Source organism: Cydia pomonella, chromosome 13, assembly GCF_033807575.1.
Source record: "Cydia pomonella isolate Wapato2018A chromosome 13, ilCydPomo1, whole genome shotgun sequence".
Lineage (NCBI taxonomy): Eukaryota > Metazoa > Arthropoda > Insecta > Lepidoptera > Tortricidae > Cydia > Cydia pomonella.
The window spans coordinates 17046725-17068997 of record NC_084715.1 but is presented as its reverse complement, the minus strand read 5'-3'; the positions used below and the strand labels follow the sequence as shown (position 1 = coordinate 17068997).

The following is a 22273-nucleotide window of genomic DNA, read 5'->3' as shown; positions in this document are numbered from 1 at the left end:
TCCCTTGTACAACAAATAACTATTGTAATCTTAATATAAATTTGATTTGGATAAACAGTTGAGTTCAAAATTTCTATCCGACCAAATGTGTGCACAAAAACTTTATCTTTAAATGCGTAAGGAGGTGTACATATACATAGTTTTGTCATTTTTGACAACATTCATGTATGTATGACTTCGATTGTACAGTCATGTCTTAAAATATTGATTCGAACAATGTCCCAAAAATATGTATACATGACCTCATTGCCCATATTTCAGACGTGACCGTACCTACATTATGCCATGGTATTGGTATTTATTCAAAATATTAGAACCAAATAATACGTAATGAATACATCAACAACGCCTGCGTTTGTCGTCAATGCGTAGTCTGAATCCGACCTTAGTCCGTAATATTTTTGTAAACAACCTTTCAATTTTATTAATTCTCCTACCACACATACGTATGAAATGACAACTGTCGCGGTTGGCAACGGTCCCAATTATTAGAAAGAACATAGACGATAATGAAATCAAAGAACTTTATTCTGGTATTTGATTCATAATCATATATTTCGATCTGATACGTTCTTGGGACAGAAGTTGCGCAGATTTTATTTAGAACATACAAAATTGACTCGGAAGTAAACAAATGAACTACTTAATAGAAAAACAAGTGACACGAATGAACCACTATCATTTTTGGGCCGTTTTGTGTATCTTTGGAAAAGGTACGCTCAAATCGGAAAAGAAACCATGACTACCCACCATCTGTCTTCAACGAGTATTAAGATACTTCGGTCACATAGCTCACAGAGACCCTGACAACTTGGAGAGACATGAGGTGATGGGAAAGGTGGACGGCAGGTGGCCTAGAGGAATAAGTTTATCGAGATGGTGTGACCAAATATCCGCCCAGATGCCCCAGATGGACATCACACAGAGCAACGCTTTCCACAAAGAAACCGACAGGCAAAAGTGGAGCTGCCATAGGGAAAATTTGCGAGCGGAGTCACAATCCTCAGCAATGAGGGACCGACTTTAGAGAGATGTGATTTTAATGGAATTAAGTTATCAACCTTAGGATCATGTTGAAGTAAGGTAGCGAGATACACCTATTTATAACTAAGTCAGTAAATGTGGATTTAGAATCTACGCAAAAAAGACATTCTACTAAAATAACGTGACGAAACGACTATAAAATGTAAATGCCTACGTACAAAATATTTTGTAAGAATTTACGCTCATCAAAAAGCAATGAAATAAGAATAGCTTCGAGTTATAAAAAGTATTCTGTTCTAACTGCCAAAATTATAGGAAAATTTATGACGAACTTTACGCTATTTAGCAGAACCGATCATGCTACGTCTCGGCCTTGTCAGTACTTACAAGATTTTATGTCATATTTATGATAAATATTGAATTCAAACTGTATTCAAAAGGATTTCGTTTTTACTCAAGTTCACTGTTGGAATCTCTCGCTCGACGTGGAGATCGACTCCCGCATCGGCAAAGCGGCCACTACGTTCGGGAGACTCCGTGCAAGGGCTTGGGACAACAAACATCTTACGGTAAAAACGAAAATGCTTATTTAGCAAGCGTGTGTCCGTGTCCTAAGCACTCTTCTGTACGGAGCGGAATCCTGGACAACTTACGCATAACAAGAACGCCGGCTGAACTCCTTTCATATGCGCTGTCTGCGGAGCATACTGGGCATCACATGGAAGGATCGGGTGACAAATGTGTCTGTTCTAAGCGAGGCACAGCTCCATAGTATCACAGCCATACTAAAGTAGAGACGACTGAGGTGGCTTGGGCATGTGTATCGAATGGAACAGATTCGTTTACCACGTCAAATCCTGCTAGGGGAGGTTGCAGACGCAAAAAGACTGGTCGGGCGGCCAATGCTGCGCTTCAAAGATTGCGTCAAGCGCGATATGGTTGCCTTTAATATCACATGGAACCAATGGCAAAAACTGGCCGAAGACCGACCCGTATGGCGTCGTGCTATTCATGATGGTCAAGCCAAACACGACGATGCCTGGTTTACCTCTTTAAGAGAGAAACGCACGAGGCGCCACGAGCAGGCTCGCAGCCCTCGCCCACCTGGGCAAGCATACACCTGCCGCGTGTGTGGACGTGGGATCTCGCATAGGGCTATACAGCCACGAACGCAAGTGTCGTTACCAGGATGCTGCTTAAAACATCTCATACAGATGAAAAGGCCTATTATACTGTTGGAAAAGATACGACTTTATGGAAAAAAATATTAGTTTTATTTAAGGTTAATGTTAGTTTCGTTTGATGTTTTCTGTGTCCAGTATCTAACTTTCAGAGTAATGGAATAATTCAAAAGCAAGCAATACAAAATCTCTTATACTATCATATATAATATTATAAGTGCCGCATGCTGCCAGAAAATTAATAATTTGTTTTGTTTCAGCGTTCGTGATCTACTTTGCTCTGCTATCTGCTTTTTTCTGGCTCAACGTCATGTGTTTCGATATTTGGTGGACTTTTAGGTATGTGAAACAAACCAATAATGGCTTTTATATTCTCAGCAGCAAAAGTACATACTCACTCTATGAATGGAATTTATTCATATAGTGGAGTAACTTAATGCAGCTCGCTGTTGTACCTAACACTAGCACGCAGCAACGAACAACAACACACAGTCGTTTAATTATATTTGGTATTAAACCTTCAAGTAGCTACTTTAGATTTTTTTTTAATTTATTTATTTTGGGAAACATACAGCACATAATTAAACAATAAGGTAAAATATATAGTTAGAAAATAAGCCAAAACAATTTCAACTTATAGCTAATACAAAATTCCTTTGCTCCGAATAAAGTAGGGTTAAATAGAGACGATACCAGAATGTTTGGAATTATATTTTTGCTTTATTTAGTTGTACATAAGTACAACAAAAATATGATAACTACCTACTTTAAGCATGAAAACAATAGGAAAAGGCCTAAAATTAAACTGGTTTAGTTGCCGTTTACTCGCTAAAATATTTTCCAACTACGATATTGTAATATCCTGGACCATTACTTGTAAATTTTTAGTAAATAATTAAATTTTAAAACAATGCGTTTGTGTTGTAGGAACAAAAGTCCTCATTTATCTCATTTTAGCGGTCATAATCATGTAAACCATTAAAGTTCGAGTAATTATCGCAGTTATCTTAAACGTATGAAACAAACGAACTGATTCACTGACCGAACATAATAATACGTTAGAGTAATTGTTTGTCTATATAGCTACGTCTTGCTGCTAAATAGTTACAATACTTGTTCTAATTGAATTGTAAGAAAAAACTAACCTCGATCAGTTAAATTCAACTAACTTTTATTCTTAGTTTAGGTACCTTACCGAAGTAAAAAATTACAAGTTGAAAGTTTTAATTATTTTAACCAATTTTTTTCCTAACTTAGTACTTTTTGATGCAGTTAAACCTGAATTACCTACGTGGCAGAAATTTTAACACTTCCAAATTACGACATCTGTTTAAACTATCATAAGTATCTAATGTAAAATAACCTGCTGTGAAAAAAAAAATCCATACGCGTATAATGGTCCGTCTAGGGGTAGATTGTTAAAGGAAACTTTGTAGCCACAGTCAATTTACTGCTATCTTTCGACACATGATTAAAACTTTTAGAACGCCATTTGACTTTGATCCTTGTTCTTTCACTGATATGTGTTAAATGACAAAAAGTAGCGCCATCTAATAGATAAAAGGCCAAAGGCATCGTTTCGAGTGAAGGCGCCTCAATTTTAGCCGATGCCTGGTAAGATGCCGCCATTTCCATATCAGTGAAATAATAAAGGTCAAAGACATATGGCGTTCTAAAAGTTTTAATCATGCGTCGAAAGATGGCAGTAAATTAATGTGGCTACAAAATTTTCTTTGACACTCCACTCCACCTCTATGTCTAGCAAATGTCTAGTCAAATAGCCCCGTAGGGCTATGATGGTCGGCTCTTTATCATTTGTCACCATGCCTGTCACGTTCTAATCTAACAAGTATGTAAGTGCGAAAGTGACGGGCATAGTGACAAGTGATATAAATGGAACCATGATGCCACCGCAGGATTTCGGGTGCGGGAACGATTTTGTGTATGTTGCGATGTTTATTGCAAATAAGTTACCAAACTATAAATTAAAAATAGATTGTTAACTCCAAAATGTTCTTAGAAATATTACCATATTTTCTGTTTTTTTTTTTAAGATACCATAAATGTACAAAAGGAACCCTTATGGTGCGACTCTGTCCGTCCGTCTGTCTGTCTGTCTGTCACATAGATACATATCTCGAGAACCACTTCAGCTTTCGATTTGACATTTGGAACAGTTATGAACAACGCTAACCCAGACACATTGAAAGTATTTTTTATTATTATTAACAATGGAAAATGCCCAATATGAAGAGGGGGCAAAATTTTAAAGTCTAGTGACTAGGTCAGGTGGAGTGTCATTTAAAAGAGCTTAAATTTTAAATTCCAAAAAATTTATTCTTTTTTTTTCACAGAGGTAAAAGAATAAAGGTAAATAAAAAAAACCGTTCCCCAATATCGTTCTAAAAGTTTTAATCAAGTGTCGAAATATGGCAGTAAATTTACTGTGGCTACAAAATTTTCTTTGACAATCCACCTCTATTTCAAATTCTCTTTCCTATGGGTAGGACCGTCGTCGGCCTTATGAGGTTTATTAAAACCATTTATTTGACGACTTGTCTGGCCTAGTGGCTATTGACCCTGCCAATGAAGCCGATGGTGCCGGGTTCAAACCCTGGTAAGGGCATTTATTCGTGTAATGAGCATGAATATTTGTTCCTGAGTCATGGATGTATAACCCACAATACAAGCCTTATTGAGCTTTTGGGACTTGGTCATTTTGGGTAATAATGTCCTAGAATATTTATTTATTTATTTGATAATTCGAATTTAAAATAATTAAATATTTGATCGTTTTCAGTGGCAAACGTGGTCTATCTTTCGAGAAGCTGTCAATGCGGGCGCGTTTCTGCGCATACGCAGCGTACGCTTTCGGGTTTCCTACCGGCTTGACGATAATCATGGCTGCACTCGAGTTCTCTGGACTTCCAGCGCACCCCGCCATGCCCATGCTGAGACAGCAGGGCTGCTTCCTTCACGGTATGTCTCACATGTACCTATAAAAATAATTAATTATAGGTTTCTACAATACGAGTACCAGATACCTATCTAATGGTTATACCCAGGTACAGCAAGATAAATTATTGTTTTGAATGTATCATTTATAGTATACTTATCTCACAGCATTATTATAGTGCTGACTGATGTTTAAGAGGTTTTTTAACTTATTTCTTGCCGACTATATTTAGGGTAGGACTTGTTACAACGTACCAAACGTGTTCGATTAGAAGCCACCGAAGTATTCCGCTACTTATTGGTACCAATTTATCTATTGTACCTAATGTCATCAGTATTAGTTTATATTAGACAATTTTTTTAAATCTATATGACTATTGGAACTGTGGTCATCTTTAATCTTAAAGCTGGTTAGCAGGTGGGAGAAGGGTCAGTTATCTCTGTAGCTTACTGTACATTGCTAGTATGTTAGCTATAAGTGAAGTTAATATAAATGTGTTAATAATGTTCCAGGCACCAGTAAATTGTTGTACCTGTACGGCCCTATGATGATCCTTTGTGTGGCCAACATCGTGTTTTTCATACTGACCGCATGGAAGATCAACCAGATTAAACAACAGACGCAGAAGACCCTCAAGTCTAAGGACAGCGCTACTACAGACCAACACCGGAATGATAGACAAAGGTACAAAATATAATTCATTCATCTACCTTAAATTAATGAACTCTGTTACGTAATCAAATATTAGCTTTTACCCTTGTAGATATATATTTTTATCGCCATATTTGCTCAATCGATACCAAAATCGCTTACAGGCTACTTCTCTACGTAAAACTCTTCACCATAATGGGCATCAACTGGATCCTGGAGATCATCAGCGGCCAATACCCGCAGACCAACATTGTTTTTCGCTTCATCGACGCCTACAATGTCATGATCGGCGTCTTCATCTTCATCATCTTCGTCTGCAAGCGCAAGATCTTTCGCCTCATGAAGAAGAGGTTTGTTGTGTGCTTGTTTGGATATTTTGTATCATTTCTCTCTATCATTATATTTCGTTCTTATATTTCTTAAAAGTATTGATTCATTTTTATACCTTGTATTTTTCTATTATTCATCACAATCCAAGCTCTATATTGTTTATTCATCGTTCGACATGGTAACGCCATGATGTCATCGCCCTTTAATGTAGTTAACGATGAATCTATCAAAATATGCATTATTAAAACTTATGGTTGATGCGGTGGCGGAAACATACTACTGGTGTCTTTACCGTGTCAGATGAATGCTCATTTGGCTGAAGGTTCATAAAAATGAGCTGTTACATCACCGATCATTATGCTCATTTGTCATTTTGTGTCTAGGTTCAATGAAACATTTCGCATCTCACACAGCGATAGTGGAGACAGGCCGATAGGCCACAGGGACGTGAGGAATTGGAAGGAATATCAGCAGCAAAGAGGCAGTCTTGATACAGTACGGACCATCTGTTACGACTCTGATAACAGTAGAACTATTAAAACATCCAATATTTAGCTTGACAAACGAAAACAATCAAATTCACCTCTAACTATATGACTGAATGTGGCCAAATTTATGAATATGAAACCTAAGAATCTGACAAATTAAATGGCAAACTATTAATATTTAAACATACAAAATGCCGTCAAAATTAAGATAAAATAACGCTAAGATAAAAGATAAAGAGTCAATTTAAATAAATTTATTTAAGAATAGTTCCTCTGTATCGGAGTAAGTAATGACTGACTGTACTGTCAAAAAACGGACAAAGTAAAGGTTAAAGGTACAGAGCTTTTTAAATAACCAGTAATTTGGTTTGGAGTGAACTGAGAACTTTTTGTAAACGTAACTAACAATATGAGTGTTACTAACAAAAAATGTGGTAATAAAGGTCAAGGAAACCACATCTGCCAACTCGTTCTGCGTAAAATCCCTGTCAATGACACCACTTGGTTTTAATTCCTTTACACGTACTAAACATACTTACGTTAGATACCTACTTACCATTTTACTACGGGTGCTTAAAGCCCGCCTCGTACCAATGAGTTTTCGGAACTTATGTACGAAATATCATTTGATATTTACTAGTCCCTTTTCGGTGAAGGAAAACATCATGAGGAAATCGGACTAATCCCAATAAGGCCTAGTTTTCCCTCTGCGTGGGAACGCCGGATGACAGTCAGTTTCGTAAAAACTAGTGTCTACGCCATTTCTAGGGATAAGTTACCAAGCGGACCTCAGACGCCTATGAGCCGTGGCAAAAAATGCCGAGACAACACGAGGAAGATGATGGTGATTTGTTTAGAGATGTAACATGTACCAAATTAAATAATGTCTTGCATCAAAACTATTTTCAATTAAGTAACACAACTTACGGCAAAAAAGAAAAAAAGTTGCTTGATTGACTTGATACTGGATAAAAACGATGTTTTTTGCCTTAATCTGGTGTTGGTAATAACGTCACGCTTTGTTTGAGATGCACCTCCTACTCATATTCACTAATCATTTTACCATTCTTATTATATACCTAATTTGTTTTATTAGTACTGATTACTTCAATTTAATTTAAACCATGTTGAATTAGAACTGAGTTGTTTTTTTTTCTTCCGATCGATTTCAATATTTTGTTTTTTACATATTTTTTCTGATAATTCACACTACTTAGTTACTTAGAGTAGTGATGTGTGTTAAGTTAAAAAGTACTTGTAGGTACTTCTCTTTGGCTAGTATTAACCATTTAGCCACCGAAAACATATTTAAAGCAGACTTAAAATATGAAGTTACCTAGATACATTAAATGTCACCTCAAAAAAATCCTTGTTAAATGGTTTATTAGATTCAAATCTATTCTAATATATATGAGTGTAACAAATCCCTTACCAATTTTTTGTGTCCAGGTACAACCAGATGCGCGGGAAACCTATGTCCCGCACACAGACGCAAACCACCTCGACACGCACGTTGTCCTCCCGGGATGAATTCCGTATGAACTCCCTCAAGAATAAACAGCAAGTTTGAGTCTTTTGAACGGTCTTGATGTGGTGACATTTGCCGAGGTCGAGTTGGTCGAGGTTTGCTTCAGCGGAGTTTTTCAATCCTCAACGATAAATTATAGATACGTAGAAAGATATTCTCGGATGCCTATGGGAAGTCCGGCTGGTCTGTCAGACATGATATGCTTGACATTACAGAGTATCTCCCCAATAATCGGGATGATTTTCTATTTAAAAATACCGCATGTCATGCCATTTTTAGAACTTCGACGACTAATGGCGCTGATTTGTTTGTGTACGAGTATCCTTATCTACAATAGGATGTTGCACGCGCACAGCAATTGCAAAGCTCCACATATGTGTTGATGAACAGGCAAAACAAATTATTCAACAGAAAGTGCTAATACAGGGTCACATATCACATCCTTTAAATGATCGCGTGCAATGAGAAAACCGTTCGGAGCAGTTAACGAATAAGATTCAGATCAGTTAAATAAATGCTCGAATATAATCAAAAATATGATAATCAGGGTTAATAGGTATAACCGTTCATTCATATCCTTCAAATATTGGTTGGTAACGCCAATGCGGCCAAATCCGTCTGTGGTAAATTCGGCATATGAGCGCATTATTTTCTGCTTTTGACTGCTGGAATTTAAAACAATCGCTGTTTATCGATGAAATTGCCAATAGAAAATGCGCTCGTGTACCTACGTATTTTCCGCAGTCGGTTTAGGCAGCATTGACATCACATTGGTTTTAAACACATACACAATTTAAAAGTCTGACATACATTACTAAGCAAAGTAGGTATTTTGAGTAAATAAATAATTAGATGATGATGATTAGATGTTTATTATGTTTTGTGGTTATTTATAAAGAATATATAGTTAAATTGTTGTGTGTGACTATTTTTGTCTGTATTGAACCAAAGAAAGTGAAAAACTGAAAAAAAATATCTTAACAATAATTATACATTTTATTTGCATTTTTTAAAACTAGATTAATGAAACTACACTGCCCATGTCATATTGGATATTTGATACTATGTAAAATCTCGTATTTAAAGGCTACCTATTAATGATGTGACGAATGTTCATGTATAGCGAGCTTTGTTTTGTCATATTGGATATTTGATACTACCTATGTAAAATCTCGTATTTACGAGTATAGTGGATTTCGGGCCTGATAATCGTTTTCCGTTTCACAGAATATAAGCACATCGTTAACAATATTTGAAATGTAAAAAATACTTTGTCTCTAATTGCCAAAAATGTTAAAAGTTTGATATTTTGCATATGAACCATTTTTTACATTTCAAATATTGTAAACGATGTGGTGAAACGGAAAAATAATCTTCCTCGGGCCCGATTTCCGGCGTGATATCAGGCCTGATAATGTGTGGGTGGATGTATTTGGCACTTTAAAGGCGTAGCGCTCAAGTTACAATATATTTAGTTATACCTCCTATTTTTTGACCTATTAACGATGAGACGAATGTTCATGTATAGCGAGCTTTGTTTCCTCTAATTCTTAAGGATAAGTACTTTAATTTTCAGTTCCTGATCCTGATTCCCTCAATGTTCATATTTTTATATTGATCATAGGCAATCTATTTATTTTTTATAAAAATACATAAGTACAGATTGAATAGAAAACGAATTTAAAATGGACGCGCCCTCGTTATAAAAACAATAGATGCCAAAGTAAAGACATTGCCGGAGAAGCGTGTTTACTTTTTACCGAATTATAATTTTAAATAATTTTTGACATTTCTTAACTCTTTATTGATCTCATTATTTTTAAGAACTGCTAACGGCATTACTTCTTATATAACGTTTGTAATTAGAACTTAATATATTATTTTTGTGAATACACTATTTAGGTTTGTATTTTTGTGTTCAGAAACTTTTGAGCTAAACAAATAAAAATGCACTTTACAACTAAATTAGGATTTACTATGTTTATGCAATAAATCGATGTTTTAAAATGCACTGAAATATTTCATCTACCTCATTGCTACTCAATAAGTGTATTTGGTGTGTATGTACAATAATTCGTACTAAAATATACTGTATCTTTACTAAGATTATATAAAAGGAATATATGTTTAGTTTTTATGTAATCTTTTAATGTTTCACTGAGACTTGTTACACTTAAAGTTTGTAATAAATAGTACAAATAATGAGGATTTTTTTTATTTTTACACCGTAGTATCAGCCCCAAAATAATTCGGTCAAGGCACACTTGTTGTCCCTTTCTATTCGTATGAAAAAACCGGCGAAGTGCGAGTCGGAGTCGCGCACGAAGGGTTCCGTACCATTATCTATAAAAAACCGGCCAAGAGCATGTCGGGCCATACTCAGAGTAGGGTTCCGTAGTTACTCTTCCGTCACAATAAGCTAAACTGGAGCTTAAAGTATGGTAGATTGTTAATAACCAAGGGATGAACTGTGGGTGTACATCTTTTTACTATGAAGGGGAAACTTTTTGCGATAACTCAAAAACCGCTATAGTTTTCATTTAATGTCTTTCTTAAGCTCTACTTCCAAGTTTTTTTTTCATATTTTTTGGACCTATGTTTTTTTCTTTCGGAGCAATTATCTCCGAATATATTCACTTTATCAAGAAGTGTTTGTTGAAGACCCCTATTAGTTTTGAAAGACCTTTCCAACGATATCCCGCACTGTAGGGTTGAAGCAAAAAAAAAATTCACCCCCACTTTACGTGTAGGGGAGGTACCATAAAAAAAATTAAATTTTTAGATTTTATTGTACGACTTTGTCGGCTTTATTGATTTATATATCCATATGCCAAATTTCAGGTTTCTAGCACTAACGACCGCGGAGCAAAGCCTCGGACAGACAGACAGACAGACAGACAGACTGACATGGCGAAACTATAAGGGTTCCTAGTTGACTACGGAACCCTAAAAACGAGCAAAAAAATCACGTTTGTTGTATGGGAGCCCCCTTAAATATTAATTTTATTCTGTTTTTAAGTATTTTTTGTTATAGCGGCAACAGAAATAGTAGAAATACATTATCTGTGAAAACTTCAACTGTGTAACTACCTATCACGGTTCATGAGGTACAACCTGGTGACAGACGGAGAGACGGACGGACGGAAGGACAGCGGGGTCTTAGAAATAGGGTCCCGTTTTATCCTTTGTGTACGGAACCCTAAAAAGGGGTGCATGTGGAATTTCACATTAAAATTTATCATTTTTATCAATTAAGTAACTACATAATGTAAGTAACACTCCATACATGTAAATAAAGTATTAGGTAAAAAGAAAAAGCGAGTATGTGTTTGTGTCCCATTGTAACTTTTTAATTTCGAATGGGGTTGGCAACTGTCAAAGGTTTGCATAGATGGCGCCATCATAGCTTGCCCCTGTCTCTAGTTTTGTTCTATGAGATTTGGCTTAAAGTACTGGAATTCAGGTCACAAAATTCCAAAAAAAAAACAAGAATTTGACATAATTCTAGGGATTGACAGGGCAAGCTATGATGGCGCCATCTGTTAAATACTTCGACCGGCCAACCCCATTGTACCCTAATAAATACTTTTCACAAAAATCGTTTTAAACATGATCGGTTGAGCCATTATATTGATTTTATTTACAAAAATACTTCTCCTGTTAGTAAAAGGAGGCAGGAGCTGCATGATACGCCTATTCAACTGTTTGATGTAGGTACATACAGTATTTCACACTTCAGATGAAAATGTGGAGTTACACACACACATTAACCGCTGAACTACGGGCGTAACCGATAACATAGGTTTCCCGGTATGTAGCGGAAATGCTTCGTACAGTCAAAACGACAACGTGTCGTGATTAGCGCTAAATAGGTCTGGCAAGCTCGGCCGAATTTCACCTTCCTATCTCTCCTTCCTCAGTAACATCTAAATAGGTATCATTTGATACCTATTTAGATGTTACTATATTCACTACTAGCTTTCGGTGGAGAAAAATCGTGAGGGGAAACCTACATACATCCGCGAAGAAATTCAAAGGTGTGTGTAAAGTCCTCAACCCGTATTGGGCCATCGTGGGGACTATAGCCCAAGCCCTCTAGTTCATAAGAGAAGGCCTGTGCCCGGCAGTGGGCCGTATATAGGTTGAATTATTATTATTTATTAAAAAGTCAAGTGTTCAAATTTTAAAACGAAAGAGTCTGGTATCACTTGGACCCCAGGATCGACCGTATTAATTAAATAATAATTAAAATAAATACAATAATATTATTTAGAATATTTGAATTATCATAGTTAATTGTTTATTTATGTGGTCAACTGATATCTCTACTTTTAATTACATACGTTTAGTACACTAAACACCACAAACAATCGTATTGTTACAATATTTTATTGTGGTCAGAAGCACCAAATATGGGTCAAACACATTTTATAAAAAGTTATTGACTGGTACTACGAATCCCATTTTTCGTATTTGAGTCTAAGTACTGAAAAATGTATCCCGCCTTTACGGTGTAGCATCAAAATTAGCTTTAGATTTCCTTAACTTTAGTATGTCTACAGGAAAGACGCGAACGAGTTAACCATACTATAAAATGTGTATGACTCATATGTGCTTTTTATGCTTGACATCTTGAGCTTGTTACTAATCTTAATTTTTCGATGTTTGATAGGAATATTAGAAAAACTAAAAGTGTACGAAATATCTTGGAATAATGCGTCGTCAGGCACCTGCCAGGAGCGATTGGTGCTTAGCTCATTGCTTTTTTATATGAATAAATAACAAAATAATTAAATAAAAATTTAATGAATTGATCTTATATATACCTATCTTTCAAAAATGAAGACGCGACAAAAACGCGTAACTTTTTTACGCCTTATTTTCAACACAAGCCTTATTGAGCTTACTGTGGGACTTAGTCAATTTGTGTAATAATGTCCTATAATATTTATTTATTTATTTTATTATTCATACATACCAATAAAATTATGACTATTATGAGCAACTGCAGATATTATTTGAGGGCCTACCGCGAAAACCGAAAATAGCAAATTGCGGGGATCTTTTTCCGACGAATTGAGAACCTCCTCCTTTTTTGAAGTCGGTTAAAAAGGGAAAGATGCCCGCAATTTGCGAAATTTGGTGTTCGCGGTAAGCCCTCAGATATTATCAAGTATTATTAAAGGTATTATGGTGCCCTTAGTCAAATTCTCTATTCCTTAGTGGACTACCCTAAGCGACCAGGCGCTTGTTCTAGTTCAAGCCTCTGCCGCTAGATGCCGCTTACCTCACTGGCGCCAATCAGCGCTAGTATCGCGCGGCACGGTGGCACACTGCGCCAAGTTGCGGCCACCTGCGGCCTCAGTCGCGCATGCCACACGCTGCCGCACCCAGTTTCCGAACGGCGTGCGCCATTTTAGGTTATTATCACAAATTATTTTTATCGCGATTCCGCAAATAACATGGGCTGGTCGAACGAAAAGTTACTAAACTTCATCAACGACTACAAAAAATGCAAAGTACTATGGGACATAAGGAACCCCAACTATAAACACAACAACAAGAAACGTAAAATCCTTATCGCTTTCGGACAGAAGTACGGAATGGACGAGGGCAGTGTAAGGAAGAAAATAAAGAATTTAAGGAGTGCGTTTCACAGGGAACACCATCGGTTGACGAGTAAGATGAAGGATGACCATGAAAGCGATGAGGTTCGGAAATGGTTTGCGTATGACGCCTTGAAGTTTATACTTGACGTCTCGGAGCCTTACATGACTAAAGTAAGTAGGTATTATTTAATAAATATTGGTACATACACCTTGTCAAATTAAGTACTTACTTTCAAATTGTGTTTGTTTATATGTTTGATATTGACCTGTGTATTATAAAAAAGGTTATATAAAACTAAACTATATTATCAGAGGAAAGGGGGCGGCCACTTCTCCATACAAACGTAGTCCCCATTTTCCTCTCAGGATAAAATATTTTTAAATAATTTTACGTTTGACTTTATTAGATTTTTCGATTATTGTAAAAATTAGGAGGTTAAACAGATTTCATACAATTTTTTAAATGCTCCTAACTGGCTGTTATATATCAAATTGTGTCAAAATATTTTGAATAATGTTAATACCCAGAGAGGAAAATGAGGACCACGTTTGTGTGAAAATTCGCACGGGTCCTCCATTTTCGTCTTAAGGTAGAAAATCAATTATCTAACACGAGTCATTCGAGTCAATCACAAACTATTTGGAATGATCCGTAGCATGCGTCTTAATACAGTTAGCATTAGTAAGAGCTAAGCGAATATGGTGTACAAAATGAGCAAAAACAACATTATTTTCAAGAGAATAAGAGCGTTAGCAAATGATTTTGAACACCAAAGAGCCTACCGCGAATGAATGAATGAAAGTTTATTCACAAGAACATATGGTACATTAGATATCATTAACATTGTTGACCCTTGATATGCTCGGCCCTAGGGCATGTGAAAATTATTTGTATTGTGAAAATTATTTGTTTTCGAAATTCGCAAATTGCGCGGATCTTTCTCTTTTACTCCAATAAAGGCGTAATTAGAGTGGCAGAGAAAGATGCCCGCAATTTGCGAACTTCGATATTCGTGATTATAGCCCACACTTGTTTATCTACTTCTGTTGTCTGTACTATTTATTTTATATGTGACGATCCACGGGTGGCGCTCGGCGCGTCGCGTCGCAGTCGACGCTTAGGCGGTTATCATAGGTATTGGATGCGATTCGCACGTAGCACCGATATTTGAGCGAGACTACGCCATGCGCGTATCATAGCGATATCCCGCTCGCACATCGGAGCGGCGTGCGAATCGCATCCAGTCCTTAGGTCACGTAGCACCGCATTAACACGTTCACTGCGGGACAAATCTTGGCGAACTTTAAACTGGTGCGGTTGAGATCGAATCAGCCCAAACCTAAGCTCATTTACAGTGCGGGTGAGGCGTTATGGACCTCAAATTTCAGTAGTTACTTACAACCTTCATAATTTTGCCTAGACAAGGATTAGGTGTTTTGTTTATTGTGGTCTTCATTTGTCAGTAAATGTTTAAAATACCTTTAGCTTCGCCCTTGGTTCTGACCTCTGGTTAAAGAAAAAATACCTAAAGAATTGTTGAGGTCTTTTAGGCCTCGAAACGCACTAAATTTTATCTAAATCTAGTGAAGGGAATGATAGTTATCGCTAAATTATCGATGAAAAGTCATCATCTCGTCGACCATCTTCGATACAATATCTCAGACGCAATTTTAAGTTAATCTAATGCATTTATGCTATATTTATTATTTCGAGTTCGAGTAAGTAAGGTTAGCGGCTCAGTGGATGACACTATAAGGGGGAATTCACACATTTTTACAAATAATTTCAGAACTATCAAATATACCGACTGCATGCCTGTGCAAATATGTAAACCACTTCTTTCTGCATGCTATGCGGACCATAAATGTATTATATTCTTGATTATAATACATTTATGGTCACTTTTTCCTTTGTATATGACATCAATATATGTTTATAACTGTAATAAAATTCCAAATACATGTTATTTTTAAAAGTTGTTAAAAAACGTTGTCTAGTTTGAGGGGTAGAGTCTATGTTTTAATTTTTTGCTCTTATTACAGGCCACACCCGGTATATGCTTTACACTATTAACATTTATTTAAACACAATTTAATTCACACTTGCAAATACTAACTGATACACTATAGGTCACGATCGTTTTCGTATTTAGGTTATACCTATTATTTACGTGAAACACGCTGGCTCCGTATCGACAACTATGGCCGCACTAACGTTAAGCGATCGACTCCCGCGCCGCCCGCGTCCCGCTCAGTGCGGCCTTGAGCTCACTTTCTAGGGGCGTAAATAAACCTCAACCCGCACTGTGTGGATAAAATATATACCCAGTGCGTTCGAGGCTTATTTTGATCTCAAACACTTTTTTTGTACCAACGAGTCTGGGTTTGAATAACATAAAGAAATGTATATTTGTCTTTATCGTACGCCTTGTAAGTAAACGGCGACAGCTCCCGCACGAGAGAGATAACACGAACTTTTAGCCCCGCACCAGCGTATAGTCGAGCTTGGGGCGGTTTTGCCTCAAGCCGCAGTGAACGTGTTAAGGGTCGTTCTTATAAAACGCGATTATTGCAAGTTCGCGCTAATTTTACTTGTACGAACATGGGATGAAACCATATTGAACTCGTGGTCATTGAAACATATTGAAATAGGTTATTATTATTGGGGTCTATTAGGACAACCCCTTAGTATTGGAGCGTCGTTAATAATGGCGCAAGCGCGGACCGCCACCCGCCTTTACCCGTGGAACGGCACATACAGGATGTAGAAGAATTTAATTAAAAATGTATTTAACGCGAACGAAAGCTTTTTCTATGGGGCAGGTCACCCAAGTCAGCCAATCCTCTTCACAAACAAAGATTTTTCAAAAAATCTTCTACTTTTTCTAATCAGATTATTAAACGGATCCCTCCTATTTTAGTTACCTAATATAGGTACCTTTATCTTATCTGTCACATCATAATATGTAATACCAATACTTGCGGTTAAGTTATTTTTATATACTTACTTAGTTTGTACCTACATACATTATACTTGTATAGGGAGGTATGGTCTTTCTAACCGCATTGTAAAGTACCTAACATCATCTTGCGAAGTAAATAGTTATAGTATACTAGCTTTTTTCCGCGACCACTTCTGCGTGGAATTAGTAACAGCAGCTAGAGTAAGTATAGTCTAAAGTCTAATGGCAATCATTCTATTAGATTATGAGGCTATTCATTAATTATTTCAATTCCATCCTCCTTTTCACTCCCTTTAGAGATGATTTCCGACATAAAAACTATCCTATATCCCCAACCCCCAAAGGTTGTCTGGAAGAGATCGCTTCTTAGCGATAAGACCGCCTGTTGTTACCTAACTTTTACGTGTTTTTTCATTTCATGTCTATTTTTAAATGTATGGTGCACAATAAAGAATATTTACTTACTTACTTACTTATATCCTTCCACGGGACTCAAACTATCTCTGTGCTAGTGGCAAGCAAGCGTACGGCCCGCCCGATGGAAACAGTCACCGTAGCCTAAGGACGCCTGCAACTCCAGAAGTGTTACATGCCCGTTGCCGACCCTAACGCTCCACACCGTCCTGTAGCTCTGAGGGCCTACCGCGAACCACGTTCGACTTGTTGCCGCCCCGTCACACTTACGTACAATTGTATAAGTGCGACAGAGAGGCAACACGTCGAACGTGGTTCGTGGTAGGCCCTCTGGCAACATTACTCACCGAATATAAACGAATCCCCCTATTTTTGCTACACCCTGTGTAGGTATGTTATGGACCAAGTGATAAATGAGGGCAGTATGAATAATGGCCAGCTATACCGGGCCAAGTGATTAATAACCGCGTACCTACAGCGCTCAATGTTTTTGTTCAGTTTCGCCTTGAATGCGAATACGGACGGACGCGTCGATCGGTTACGGGTTGTATTTTCATAATTCAGCTTCGAATTATAGTGAAATTGATGTTATTGTGTGTTTAAGCAATAATTCATGGATATATCAAAATAAACGACATGAATCGTCGATTTGACGAAAGATTGAATGAGTTAATATTATTAAAGGGACAAAATACTCAGTTTTTCACCACCAAGAGTTATTCAGAGATGATAGAAAAAGTAAAATCTTCCAAGTCAAAAAAGTCCCATAAAAAACCAGAAGATTATCAGCGTTTGCGAAGATTCGACGTCATGACTGTTGGAGAAACAGAGAAATTGATTGTCCCGGTCAAAGACAATATAATTAGATATTACGTAACAAATAACGAAATATTTCAAATTCTGCATGATACCCACCTGACAGTAGGGCATGGTGGGAGAAACCGGATGGAGAAAGAGTTAAATTTGCGCTATAAAAATATTACGAGGGAAATGATTGTCATTTACTTAAACTTATGTGATAGCTGCGAAAAGAAACGCAGCGTTCCAAATAAAGGATTAGTGGTTAAACCAAAGAGTAAAGTAAGTATATTAGATAAAGAGAGCCCTCTTGTAGCTTTTCATAGAAACTCATTTGAAAGCACCGTGTCTGATTTGAGGAGAGGATTTATTCATCCCTCCGTCCAACGTCACATAAGCTGAATTACTAATTTCACGCAGACGAAGTCACGGGGAAAAACTAGTACATACTTAATGCCTAATAGAGCTCTTAACGCCTTCGAGGGTTGGAGGGCTAGAGCTTTCAAAGGCCCGAGTCAATCAAGTCTTAATTAAAGACTTACTCTTAAGAGCTCATTAAAAACTTAGTCGTCAAGGTTCTGAACCCATTTTAGGCTCAAAACTTTAACGCTCGAGTAGTCAAAGATTGAAACATCGAGGATTGCGAGTCTATAAGGTTCGACATTCGTCAAGACTAGTCTTCTAACAACACCAAGATCATCTTGTTGAGCTCCGTCCGCTCAAGACTAAAAATGCTAAAGAAGTAGCATATGCACTTCATATTTTTTACAATATTCGATGCAACAAGTATTTTTAAAAGAGAGTTCGCTAATAAATTTATCCAGGAAGCTTCTGTGGCCCGAACTAAATTTGTACATAAGGTAAACCGAGACACTCTTCAAGCCAGGGGTCAATACAGAGAGCGAATCAAGATGTGTTGATGTATAAGTAGCGTAGGGACGCCCGGCCGGGAACAGGCGGCCTATCGATCACGTGTCGCGTTCATTCAGCCCAAAATCAAGGCATAGAGAATATCCTAAGAACGTGGTTGGAGGATAACTATACTAAAGAGTGGTCGGAAGGATTACTTTTTGTACAATCAATAAAAAATAGAGCCCATCACACAGGCATTAACTCTACTCCATATGAAGCCATGTTCGGAACAAAGTTGGAAGTAGGGCTATTCTGTATTTTCATATATTAGGATACCACATGAGGCTCTGCTTGATATTAAATCAGAAGGAGACTCAGGTAAATTATTATTTATCCACTGAGAGCACTGTCTCCGTAAGGGGTAAGGGGTCCTTTCGGGAACAGTGGATTTCACCCAAAATGATCAAGTAGATTCAAAATATAGAAGATTATTCATATTATAAATACGAAACTAATTCTGCTTTCTGTTACCTCTTTACGAGATGGTATAGAGATAATTCGATCCCGGAGAGAGGATATAAGACCAGAATTTAATCCCTGAATAGAGTGAAAATAGGATGGATTTGGATAATGGAAATACAAATTATACGCAGACGAAGTTACAGGCAGAATGCTAGTACTAATAAATAAGAATATTCACCATCAGGGTACTAATTTTGTGGTCAATTATTGATATTGTGGTTGCATTTACTTATAGATTCGAACCTAGGTCCACCCAGTTTCGCAAGTATAGTCGAGTCGCCCCTCATGTTAAATTTTATAATATTCAACCAGTGTGATTTTTTAAACTATATTTTTAATTGAAATCAAACATCTTGTATTGAATGGTAGGTATTACCTAGGGCCACTTGCGTGTTCTAGGGTTAGCCAACTGACGTGGAGTTAGCCGTTTATACATGGTTAAACTGTAGGTACTGTAACTACTGTATAAACGGTTAACTCCAATTTAGTTGAATAACCCTGGAACGTGCAAGTGTAACTTAATGGATAAATGCAAGATTTTATTATTTCTTAATAATACGTCTTTTTTACAGAGGGAAGAACTGTCACACTCTGCTGAAGAATCATTTCAAGAAGAAGATTACGAAAACGAAGAGGAACCTTTTGATATAAGCACTCAATACATTCAAGTAATGGACGAATCACCAGAAAGACCCAAGAGTCCAGAAAATAAACAAAAGTACCAAAACCCTGTAATAACTAGTAACGAGGAAGATGAATATGATCTTTTTGGTCGCTCTTTGACAATGCAGTTGAGAAAAATGCCAGAATTAGTAGCGTTAGACTTAATGCAGAAAATGCAACTCATGGTGTTCAACGCGAAAAAACAACTAAGCAAAGCGAAGAACAAGACAAAAGTGAAATTACCTCAACCGGTCCAATCCACAAGCAAGAAGAGAATTCGTTCACTGTCTCCAATATCCCCTCGGTCATCACCCATGTACAAGTTTGAAACCATTAGCCCTGATGATACTTGTGTGGAGGACAATACAGATAAAGATTTCTACGAGTATATGATAACTATAGAAGATGATAAACCGGGCAGTGAAGGAATAAATAAAAATGCAAGCAACGATTTAAAGCAACAGATGAAAATAAAAAGTTTAAAGTCGATTGATCCTCTAGAAGTGAAACGTATTAAAGATTAATAAAATGCAATAAACTTTATTCAGTAATTTTTCGAATTGAGTTATTCTACATTTCTACGCATCCCTCGAGGAAATACTGCATTTCCTTGTCATACAGTCTATGCCATAGAGAAATAAGCGAAGTCATAGAGTGCTCACTCCATACCTCAGTTTTGGTACCAAAATGCTTATTATATTCGCAGTCGACATCTAGCATCAAGTAGCGGAACTCTCAGTACTGCTACTCGACAATACATATCGCGGCAAACAAAAAGTCTAATGCTCAACGATTTCCCGCTAATATTATAACCAGAGTGACCGTAACTCTATTTTCAACTCCTACGCTTATCTGGTTATAATATTAGCTAAAAATCGTTGAGCATTAGACTTTGTTGTATGTTACTAGACGAAGATACATAGGTAGGTCTAAGTAGTGACTAATTGATAACATCGTTAATCGGGTATTTTTAGAGGCAGTATAAGTATACATATCTAATACAGTATATATTATTTCATCGTTTCTATATTTGTAATTGTATTATGTAATTTTTATTGTTTGTAAAAATGAACATATAAAAGTGCCCCTGTGGCCTATTTCCTGAATAAATGTTTGATATTTGATATTAACCTGGGTGTAAGTGTCTGTGTTCGAAAGATTTTCAGGTTGAAGAAGCGCTAACCGTAGTACAGTTAGCATCAATAATAGTGGATAAATTTCAATGAAATAATTAATTGTTCTAACTTATAGAGAGATTACATCTCTTTTTGACACGCTGTTTGAGAATGCATAGCCAAGGTGACAATCACTATTGCTACGACAACGAAACGATTTGTGTCTCTATCACTCTTCCATATTATTGCAACAGTTGTCAGTGTTGCCACTTTATTAATGTATAATACCGGAAAGGAAGAACTCACTACTTAAATAATTCATGATTAATTCCCTCTAATTACTAGGGTGTAAGGTTACCATACTTTTGTAAACATTAAGGTTAATTGTAAAGTTCATTGAGGGTGCTCCTATTTTTTTTAACAAAAATAGGTAATTATGTAATTTGCAAATATCTACCAACTTATGTACACTAGAATATGAGATTTTATGTAAAAATATGTTGGATAATTGTTTTGAGTAAAGCATGATATCTGTAAAAATCTGGACGAAAAATGGCTGTGACATACGGACAGTCAGACAGACGTAACGAAAAATGGCTGTGACATACGGAAAGTCAGAACGAAAAAACATTTTTGCCATTTTGGTTCCAAAACCTTAAAAAGGGTTTTGAGACGTCTACAATATTGCACGCACTAACGAAAAAACCGGTCAAGTGCGAGTTCGTTTACCTCGCGCACCGAGGGTTCCGTACACACTTTCAATTTTCTCATAAAAGACTTTTGACCAGAGGGATACGATTAGTATAATTGTGTACAGCGCCATCTATGGGCGAATTGGCTAACTAATTTGTGCGATCTGCTTTCAATAATTTTTATTTTATTTGATAGATGGTGCCTTTAGTGTAATCTCATAGGAATTTCAACTATAGGTAATAAACACCCGCAAACGGGATTAAATTGCAAATTAAATTACAAAATGTTTTTTGTTAATTAAAAAATCTAGATAGAGGTCTGATTTTATATTTCCTGTAATCTTTATGATAATGTTATTATTATGTAAAAATTTCATAATTTTTCATTCGTAAACTTCGTAGAAAAGGGGGGGGGGAATGGTATTTTTTTCATATTTTCCTTCATAAGTCAATTTTCTTCACTATGAAAAAAAAATTTTTGTAATGTTCAATTTGAGCTTTTTCAAATGATACCCAACTTGACCTAG

General features: G+C 36.7%; 3 protein-coding genes across 9 annotated transcripts in view; all 3 read left to right on the top strand.

Moving 5' to 3' along the window:
* Positions 1-9759, top strand: part of LOC133524413 (G-protein coupled receptor Mth2-like) — a 59865-nt gene extending 50106 nt beyond the window's left edge. For 3 of the 6 annotated variants that reach the window (XM_061860409.1, XM_061860403.1, XM_061860407.1), the window contains exons 4-9: positions 2426-2504; positions 4966-5144; positions 5634-5805; positions 5937-6122; positions 6486-6597; positions 8040-9759. In XM_061860409.1, coding sequence (XP_061716393.1) covers positions 2426-2504; positions 4966-5144; positions 5634-5805; positions 5937-6122; positions 6486-6597; positions 8040-8120 — 809 coding nt within the window. In that variant the 3' untranslated portion in view covers positions 8121-9759. Of the gene's footprint in view, positions 1-2425; positions 2505-4965; positions 5145-5633; positions 5806-5936; positions 6123-6485; positions 6738-8039 lie in introns of those variants that run through there. The other 3 variants (XM_061860406.1, XM_061860408.1, XM_061860405.1) reach the window with 2 other exon arrangements.
* Positions 1-22273, top strand: part of LOC133524418 (hemicentin-2) — a 237384-nt gene that overhangs the window by 119012 nt on the left and 96099 nt on the right. The gene's annotated exons all lie outside the window — the stretch shown is intronic.
* Positions 13258-20841, top strand: LOC133524416 (KRAB-A domain-containing protein 2-like). Of its 2 annotated transcripts, none has more exons than XM_061860412.1 (2): positions 13258-13898; positions 19849-20818. In XM_061860412.1, the coding sequence occupies exons 1-2, from the start codon at positions 13581-13583 to the stop codon at positions 20461-20463; spliced, it is 933 nt and encodes a 310-aa protein (XP_061716396.1). In that variant the 5' UTR covers positions 13258-13580; the 3' UTR covers positions 20464-20818. The 2 variants fall into 2 exon arrangements, with proteins under 2 accessions (XP_061716396.1, XP_061716395.1); XM_061860411.1 differs by lacking the exon at positions 13258-13898 and adding an exon at positions 17613-18184 and having other exon boundaries at positions 19849-20841.